This window comes from Balaenoptera physalus (genome assembly GCF_965194825.1).
Source record: "Balaenoptera physalus genome assembly, chromosome: 17".
In the NCBI taxonomy this organism is placed as follows: Eukaryota; Metazoa; Chordata; class Mammalia; order Artiodactyla; family Balaenopteridae; genus Balaenoptera; species Balaenoptera physalus.
In genome coordinates this window covers 21,084,461-21,094,531 of record NC_138895.1, presented here as the reverse complement: position 1 = coordinate 21,094,531, position 10,071 = coordinate 21,084,461, and the positions used below count along the sequence as shown (strand labels likewise).

General features: G+C 41.7%; 1 protein-coding gene across 7 annotated transcripts in view; it reads right to left on the bottom strand.

Annotated features, from left to right (window-relative positions):
* Nucleotides 1-10,071, bottom strand: part of ZFHX4 (zinc finger homeobox 4) — a 180,631-nt gene that overhangs the window by 149,072 nt on the left and 21,488 nt on the right. For 3 of the 7 annotated variants that reach the window (XM_082432572.1, XM_082432576.1, XM_082432574.1), the window contains exons 2-3: nucleotides 3,065-5,700; nucleotides 1,693-2,195 (exon numbers count right to left, since the gene is read on the bottom strand). In XM_082432572.1, the coding sequence (XP_082288698.1) occupies nucleotides 1,693-2,195; nucleotides 3,065-5,654 (3,093 nt within the window). In that variant the 5' untranslated portion in view covers nucleotides 5,655-5,700. Of the gene's footprint in view, nucleotides 1-1,692; nucleotides 2,196-3,064; nucleotides 5,701-6,122; nucleotides 9,664-10,071 lie in introns of those variants that run through there. The other 4 variants (XM_082432577.1, XM_082432578.1, XM_082432575.1 and 1 more) reach the window with 3 other exon arrangements.

Below are 10,071 nucleotides of genomic sequence, written 5' to 3'. Positions count from 1 at the left end.
AAAATAAACAGGAACGCTCTACCTTTCTTCAGCTTCCCACATGAGATTAATAAAACAGAAAAATTTGTACATTTATATCTTCTATTCACAACATGTTAATTGAAAGTGTTAGAGGAGCTGTGTGAATACAAACACAGTTCATGAATATTCTACATAGCTCCCAGGGTCAAGATCTATTATTTATACAAACTTAATGTTTATTTTTTTTTCTCCTAGGTATTCTAAAAGTTTTAATAGTTCAGGTATCAGCAGAAGAAAAGTTGACAACTGAATGTCTGTCAACTGTTGCTGTAAAAGCTATGAATTATAATACAATTAATCCATTATATTATATTTTCAATACCATCAACTTAGAAGCTTTCCATCTTACGTCAGGGCCTGTACTCCCCTCAAACTGTATAACCCAAATCTAATGCTGTCATTATTGATCCACAGAGAGCTGATATTACAGGAACAACGTTACAAATTCTCACACCATGACTTTAGGTTTTCATGCTCAGTACATCAATCCAGCATTTGAACTTCAAGAAACAGCCCAAACGAATAGTGGCAGGCCAACCCAAATAAATAATTCTTGCTCCTGCTCGAGATAGCCACAATCTGCTCTTTCTGTGGTCTGTTTATAGTTCGAAAGAGCATTAGAAGAGCCATAGGTATTATAATCACTGGTTGACTCCTGATAGTAATCACTGATTTCTAGTATAAATCAATAGATAACACTTGCAAAATGGATTTTGTAATCATATTTAGAGCTTGTTACGATGACTAATGGTTTGCAATATTTTCTGAATTTTAATATCCTCTGGACAAAAGAAGTTTTTATAAGTTACCAAGTTATCCATCATAGAAATGAATCTGTTACATTTGTACATGAACCAAGACAATCAAGCCAATCCAGTAAACAAACTGCAGAAAATAAATTAACCAGTAATTAGGTTCAGAAAAAGTCAAGACAAGGTATGTAACAAATGATGTTCATCGCTTGCGCGTGTTCATTACATCCGTATAGTTTTTTTTTCCCCTGTAATATTAAAAGTCTAGTTGCCATTCAATGAACATTTTTACCTGTGCCACACCCACTGAGGGGGATAAAAACTTTACTAGCTGGGAAAAGTCATGCAAAATAACAACAGAGTTAAGTAGGAGACTGACAACTGATGCTAAGGGAGGGCGTGTTTTTACTCAATACCACCAGGAGCTTGCAGGGAAAAAAAAAACCAAAAACCACACATAGTGTTTGGATCATCCTTGTTTGTCACCAAACAAAAGATGATGCACTCACAAGGCAGCGCTATTTTTGTCCTCTGCTCCCTGAAACCATTAATACTTAGCTAAGAGTGTTGCTATGTTGTTGTTTTTGATCAATCAATAAAAGAGGTTTTAAGAGTATTATTTTATATATGGAAACACTCAGAAAAGTGATTTTATTTCAGGGCAACCAGTAGAGTGATCAATCCCACAGAGATACGTGTAAAAGGGACATATGGAAAATCCTTTAAATATATTTTCTGATTCCATCTACTTCAACAGGCTCTGCATTTAGCAACGTGAAGCAGAAACTGTGGCTCTTGCCCTTCTACTTTTTTTTTTTTTTTCCTCTCTTTTTTCCTTAACTTGCAGATTTGTGGTCCAAGCTCCAAAACAGTTAATTCCCTCTACTCAGCTCCAAGAGAAATGGATGACATTGCTTACCTTGTAGAGCTTCAGGGCCGCCTCGTGCCTGTGATTGGTGGTGTGCAAGCGTAATTTATCCACGCTGTTGGTGTAGTAGTCACAGGCGTTACATTTTAGGTGAACGGGGTTGCCAATGGCAATGCACTTCAGCCTCCACTCATTGCTTTTGCCCCCTTCTTTAATGTGAGCCACCAGTTGATACTTCTGCATATGTTTATCAGTCTTGCAGTGGAGCTGGAAGTTGGCTTTGAGCTGAGAGTTGTAGTTACAGAGCTTGCACTGGTAGATATCTCCAATTACAGCCCTCCATTCCTCTTCTGGGAGGGAGCGCTCACTGCTCACATGCACGCTTAGGGCCTCCAGGCTGTCAGAGGTGAATTTGTTGCAAACAGCACACTGGAATAGCTTCAGCGCTGGGTCACTGATATAAGGTGACAGCTCTCCTGCAGTAAGGAGGGACAGGTCATCACCCATTAGCTGACCACTGGCAAGCCGGATTTCAGGCGGCAGCTCATTATTTACTACAGGAAAAAAAAAATTAAAAGGAAAAATAGAGACTGGAAAACACAGCGCACACAAAGGAACCTGTAAAATAAAGTCTTGACAAGGAATGTGCTTTCTCTAGAGCTTAACCTATAAAAAGCTGTAATAGGATTGAATCAGGATCAATTACAATCATCCCTTTCAACTTCTAAATTCCCTCATCAGATAGCTTTAATTACTCCTACTGGGCATGATGTCATTCTGAAATTTGTATTTTCCAGGGCAGGAAAGTTGATCAATACCATAACAAAACAGTCACGTGCTTGCAATTTAAGCACCTAGATAAACTTACATGAGCACTAATTGTTATTTCACAATTTGTCTAAAAGCTTGATGAGATTTGGCTAATACTGTATGCGTGCCTGCAATCTACCGCCAAATAGCTGGGGTAAGGTAACGGTATTACTGTTCGTTTAATTATCTTCAATCACAGACATTAAAATATTTTTCCAAAAAATCTCATGAAAAATAATGGCATACCCTTTGGAAGCTCAAGTTTGATATTTTAGTGCATAATTGCCGAAATTGAAGCTATAAACCTAGTAAGGTATAGCTAACGATGACAGGCAATTAATGCCAATTAGTATGTGTTAATCAACCTCTTACAGGAAAACAAAGTTTGCCAACTCCTCTTCTGCGGCCCTTGCTCCCTTAACTCCTTCCTCTCTGAAGTTAATTCAGGTTTGAAGTGAAGCACAAATGGTTGGATTATCGAGCTTAACGAGAAAGTCCCTTCTAGTAAACTGTCCCCAGTGTGTCGGCACTCACCACTTTATCTGGGTGCATCACGCCAAATCAAAATGTGATGAGAAACTAACAGCAGTGCGGAAAAGCAGTAAATACTGACCAAGTCCCGGTGCCAGAGCGGCCGCTGTCGCCGGGTCCAGCTGGAATGGATTGATCATCAGCTGCGGGTCGCCGGGGTTGTCCAGCTTCATCCCGGTCAGGCCTATATTCTGGGCCAGGTAGTACTGATACAGCTCTGCCTCGGCCGGGGCGAGGCCCAGGTGCAGGTTATGCTGGATCTGCTTCATGTTTTGCTGCAGAAGCATCATGTTGTGCATGTGCTTTTCACTGGTCATGTGAATCCGCAGGTTCCGGGCCACGTTGGTTTCGTAATCGCACACCTCGCAGCGCCAGGTGGGTTTCTGCTTGGGTTTGGACGGAGAGGGGGTCCCGCAGCCACTGAGGCTGGGGTTGGAGGTCGGGGCCGAGTGGCCGAACACCTGCTCGCCGTTGCCATTTTGGAGATTCTGCACATTGTTCAGGTGCTTGTCCGACTGCATATGAATACTGAGGTTGCCTTTGGTAGTGGTGGAGTAGTTACAAACCTCACAGCGGAAGGGTTTATAGCCACATGTGTAACTCTCGCCCCGGGCGAGCCTGGGGTGAGGCTGTCCAGTCTTACAATAAACGCAGGAGCCGCCCGGCTCGGGGTGTTTCTCCTTCATGTGGGCCTCCAGGGTCTGCTGATATTTGTAGTGCCAGTTACATTTGGGACATTTGAGCGTTTTGCATGAGTTCCTTGAGTGCATCATAGTCATATGACCCCCAAGAGACCTCGAGGACCCCAAAACCGTGTCGCACTTGGGACACTCGATGCCACTGCCCGGTGAGCCGTCCCCGCCGGGCCCCGGGGTGCTGGGGGCGCTCGGGGTGAAGCCGTGCTGGTGAGGAACAGCCGCGCTGTCTTCGTCCCCCCGGGCCGTCTCACTTGGGTGAGCAGCCGTGGCGCCGTCTTGACTGGCACTCGCTTCTGCCAGGTCCTTGCCACCGAGGCCGTAGCCGGCGGCGACACCGCCCCCGGCCCTGACGGCGGAGGCCTGCTTCTTCTTTTCTGGGTCGTCAGAAGCAGTGGCCGAGGAGGACGAGGGGCCCTTTTCGATGAATTTTAGCACACTGGATGATAAAGGAGAAATGCTTTGGTTTAAGAGAGGGAAATCTTTGTTACCAATACCATCGGTGAGTTCACCTAGTACTTCCTCGTCGTCAAGTTCATTGGAGTACGCATCCTCTTCGTCCTCATCTCCCGCCTCGGTGGGCTCGCTCTTGACCGGGCACTGCCCGTTGGGGTGTAAAGCGTGGCTCTCTTTTGGCCTTTCACAGTTGTTCTCTTGGTCTTTGCTCTCTGACGTCTTGCTAGACTCCGACGATGCGTGGCTGAGGGAGACGGAGGTAATCGGGGTTCTCACTACTAAACTAGACAGCCCCCCCAGAGTCACTTCAGCCTTTGGCATTTGGGTGATCCCCAGCGGCTGCTCTGCTGAGCCGGGGCTGCTCGCGCTGCCCTTCAAGAAGGCAAAGCCAGCCGGCAAAGAGTCACCATTTTCAACATGAAAAGCGCTCCATAAACCGCGGAAGGTTGGGTCGGGTCCTATGAGGTTCGTAGTAGAAAAATGGGGATAAACAGAAGTGGATTTTTTTGGTTCCAGAAAGCTTATAAGAGGTTCTTTGTCTTTGCCGATCCCCTGTATGATGGCGGAGACGCACTTGTTACTGAGGAGCTTCTGTTCCTCCTCGTTAAGGGTCATCCGATGATCATGCACAGCATGGGTTACGAATGACCTGATATAACCGAAAGACAGCTTGCACAAGAAACACATTAAAACGGGTTTCCTTTTCCCATCGCTAACACAACCATCGAATTTGGACAAGTCCACATTGTTGGGGACATCTTTGGACACACAGGAGTTTTTGGCCGAGCCATCACTGGTTAGATAGTCTTTCTCTCTCTTGTGTCGGAGATCGTAGACACGGAAACTGTGCAACACAGGACCAACTCCTGCTAGTGCTGAGGTATTTGGGAAAGCCTGATCGGCCGTAAATGGTTTCCCGAGGGATGAAGCGATATGAAAAGTGTTGATGATCTGTGGGTAGAACGACAGAGGTGCAGAAGCAGGCTGATCACTTTTCTCTCCAGCCGATGCCAGGGAGTCCAGAAACATGGCTGTAGAAAAGAGTTTGCTATTTGCCCCAGTCTGTGCATTCTGCCCACTTTCTTTGGAGTCCTCAATTATATAAGCTGACCCATCAGGCTGGTAAACGATCTCCCCGGTCAGATTTTCCACGTCACTGTCCTCTAACTCGCTGATCTCGCTCTCGTTGTCATCCTTCAGGACCGGAAGGCGGGCATTCGGGCAGTGGTGTTCCATGTATTTCTGTAAACTGGGAAAAGAAGTAGCACATTCGTTGCACGGTATCTCCTTGGCTGAGGTAACCTGAGTGGCAGCTGCATTCTCAACGCTGAAACCCAGCAAGACTTCACTTTTGCGCTCATCCGTTTTCAGGTTGTCATCTGTGGAGCTGTTTTCCCTGTCAGGCTCCATCCCTGCAACTTTCTCTGGCACCTCATTATCAAGTTGTGCCGTTCCACATAGCTTTGATGTGCTCTGCCCATTTTCCTGCCTTGAGATAGGAGGGGAGTCACAGGTTTCCATGGCAATTGCTACATGGGGATCTCATTTCATCCAGCCTGTCAGGGACCTGGATAAAAAATAAGGTGAGAGGAGCCATTTTTATTAAATAATGACACAGCTCACTAATAGCCCATCACTAATTTACAGCTGCTGTAAACTCATACTATCTAAAAAGGTGAGGGGGAAAAAGTTAAAACCAGCGTACCTATCTATCACAGACAGACTTTGTATAAATGTAGAAAAATAATGTAGATAGCTATCACAGGCATGCCTAGACATCCAAAGTGTTTTTGAAATCACTATGAGCATTCATCACAAATCTAAAATTCATATCAGTAAGCCGTATTTTTTTTCATTCCTGTTTTCTGAAAACGGATAGAACATACGTAAAAGCTTTAACACCCCTTTTAATAGAAATCTAAATGGCTTTCATAGATGACAGTGGGAATAAAAGGACAACACAAATAACTTGTAATTTTTAAAATTTACCTTTTACTTTATCAGGCAGTGACTAGAAGGGGGGATGCGCGTGGGAGGGAGACCAACAATAAAGGAGCCTTAAAATGAGAAATATTACAGTCACAGGCAGCACGAACCAAACTCTTCTCTGGTTTTCATTTTGCCAGTAAATCAGCTTACTACAAATCTTCCTTGTGCAAAAGCTCTCAGCAGGTATCTGGCTGGCCCTGATTAAGCACCAATCACAATTCTTCCCCACACTTCAGTCACCTCAATAGGTACCAGAACAGAAATTAATATTTACTGCAACCAGTCCTACCATCCTAGGGGACAATCGTATTCACTCCGTTTTTTTTTTTTTTTTTTTTCCCCCACTGCAATACGTAATGAACACCATTCCAAATACCATTTTGATGTTATCAATCCTGGTGAGTTGCCCATCTCTCAACCACTGCCTCAATCAACATCTCCCTTGGCTTAACAAATCATACCCAGGCACTACTGATGAAAATACTTCAATCTTTTTTTTTAGTTTTCTCCAGACAAGCATTTTAGGCCATAAACTCCCTTTGTTGAGAATAAGATGCACTCTACAAAGCCATATCAGTTTCTGGTAGCACGGCAAGGTACCAGGGGAAAGTTGGGCATAGGTTGGTAAAAATGCGTTCCCTTTCTGTGTGTCAGTATGTACGTGTGTGCCCACTTGCGTGTGTACCTACAAACCTCAGCTACTGGAACAGCAGCTTGATTGGGGCTTAAGCTTCTCTGAGTCCCTGCAGATCTCTCCATTTGCAGAATGATTCCACTATACACGAGAGTTGAGTGGTCTCAAACTTTAGTGCTTGTTTTCATTCTGTGACCCAGGCACCATCTTGATTTTATGAAACAGGTAACCCATCTTCTTTCAAATCTCAAAACAGAAGGGACTCAGAACTTCAAAGCAAAAAGCCCTGTAACGTAAAAGTATCAACACTTTCACGCACGCTGACGATTTCTGAAACAAGGAAGGTTGACGCGGCTATACTGCATTTCGTGTTCTATTGGGGACCTGGCTATACTGCATTATGTATTATATTGGGGAGGATGGACACGCGATGACTCACCCTGGATACCCCTCCCACCCCTACATTCTATTGTGTAGACTTCACGGTGGCAGAGAGCTAAGAAGAAAACATAACTCTGGGCTCATCAATATTACTAGGCATTTTAGAAATTCCTTTTCAAAAGTTCTTCTAGAAGAAAGACATCCTTGAAGGTCACTGGCATATTAAGTATGAAGAATAACTTCTTCATACTCTCTTTACTGTAATCAAATTTCATCTTAGCTAAATCAGAGAGGAAGTCATCAGTTTCAAATACATCAAAAGATCTGCATAGATTGAAAATAAAATCAAAATTCGTTTTGGTATCTAAGATGGTTAAAATGACATTCTAATTGCTCACGAATCAAACATCACAAAGCTTAGTGTGTAATTTTAATCATTGAGGAGCTCCAGGTTAATTATCCTCACGGCATGCATGCAGCTTTTAAAACTCTCTGAAATAATCTGATAAATCCCCAAAAGCGTGAAAACCTAATAATTTTCTAATTAGTCCACAAACATTAATGTTTACCTTTGCATTTACCAAATCTGTACGAGGTATACATACTGAAGGCAGCCAAAATGTCTAAAATAGAATCCCTTAATGGACTAAAAGATATGAGGAAGGCAGGAAGAAAGAAACTGGAGAGTTGGAGTGGAAGCAAAGTGGTAAATAATACTAAATTAATGATCCTAGATTAAAATGTAAAGTTCCAGGACCCAAAGTAGTTTTTTTTTTCTTTACTATGATGACTTCGGCAGATATGTGGAAGAAGATTCACCTTAATTACAAGAGTGAGGAAAGTTCTCAAACACTTTACAGCTTCGTAAAGAAGCTTCTGAGCTATTTTTATTATTTGAATTCTGTTTTACCGGCACGCCTACAACAGTTCTCAGCCTACAGAAACACTTACTAGAATTATTACACACATGCTGAATGCACCCCAAATGAGTTATATGTAATGTGCAGTTAATAATTTTGGCCAGATGCCGAATGGACTCTGCAATATTTCTCTATATGAAATACTGCAGAGTCCATTCATGGACTCATGTCAATATTTCTCTATATGGAGTAGATCCTCTCTTTTTATTTTATCTTAACAGAGCCAGAAGTAACTTCAAAAATGTAATGACATTATTGCTATGTGAAAAAAAAATTATGAAAACTATACTACAGTGTCCATCACAGGTCAAAGCAATGTGGTAGGATATATTTTGTTACAATACTCCCACATAACTTTACACAAAATTGCCTATCAAGTTCTTCTCACAAACTACACATTAATCAGAAACTAAGTCAAATACATAGTAAGTCTTCTCTGCAATCAAATTTACATTTAATTCCAAAAGCAACAGTAACAAAACTATCTGAACTGATAGAGCTAGTAATAGATTTACCTGATTTTTAAATTTGTAGCCATAGACTATGACCATGGCAGTGTTTACCAGCATGTTTGGATGGAATCGCTTTAGTTTGTGCAGTTAAAGTTATTTAGATCAGTATGTACCGTGACACTGAATATGATGCTAAGTGATTTCACTGTCACCAGTGTCAGACAAGATCTTTCTTTTATCAACGTGTCTCACTTAGGAAATTTACACTAAAGTTTATAAGTCCCAGTTAAAAGACCACAAAGACAACCATTTAACTTAAACCACAGAATTCATTCCAAAATGACTGCATAACAAGTAAACTCACTGTAAAAGTTGCTTCACCCTTTAAGCTGCTTTCTATTTAGTCTTCACCAATTTCTATTCTCTACTGCCATACATTCTATTAAAAAAAAAAAAAAATCACCCAAGTCCTCAAGAAATCTCAAAGAGAAAACCTAATATAATTTTAATGCTAAATTCAGAACAATACATACCTGCTGGTCTGCTTGGAATACGTGTACACAGTTTTGGGTATTCTCAGTAATTCACAAGATCAGTGACTTTGATCATGTAAATCCCTTTTTCGGAACTAATGGGCAACATGCAGAAAAGAACTTTTATTGCTTGTTCTGCCTTGCTTTCGTCCTGCAGTCACTGCTGCCTAAACTCTTCTCTGCTAAATGACCAAACCCACCTACCAGGAGGCTGGCTAATGAAAGGGGGTGCTTTCTGAACAACAGAAGAATTCCTTTGCATTCAGAAAGCAGAGTTCCCATTAGAACCCAAAATCAGGCCAGTTTTACCTCTGTTTTTTAATTGAGATTGTCCCAGCCCTCCTCTGTAGCACAGTGAGACAGTGTTTGTGAAATGATTAAAAAGAACGTGATCTGATCAAGAGGACAGAATAATGGGAAAGGAATGCTAGGTTAGCCACTCTGCTAAGTGCTGGGAAAGAAGACCACTGTGCCCCTTTGCCTATTGTTTTTATTCTCATCTGCTCTTTAGCCATCTCATAATACTTTGAGACGTAATTCCATTTTAAACGGGTTAAAAGTTGTCTACTTACAAGGGAATTTGGTAACAAGTTAGAAATCCTAAATATATATATATATATATATATATATATATATATATATATATATATGTGTGTGTATATATAGAGAAAATAAATAAAAATCCTTGAATTATATCAAGTTTCCAAAAGGTCATCACTGTCTCTGCTGTGGCCTTTTCCCCATCCCAAATCCTCTATCAATATGTCATAGTGAGTTAGGCAAAGACAAAAGAGAGGCGCAGTGTGAAAACGGCACATATATCTAATCCTGACAAAGCAATGAATAGACCTTCACAAGTATAATTATACTTGTTTATTTGTTGCCACGTACAGAGAACTGATGAAAAAAATCCATCAAAGTGGTATTATGCAGACACCAAGAGCTTCTTTTCTTCGGTTGCTAAAGCCACATTGAAGCTTAAATTCCTTATTGTTAAATTCAGAAGAAAGAAAAAAAAAAAAGATTTTT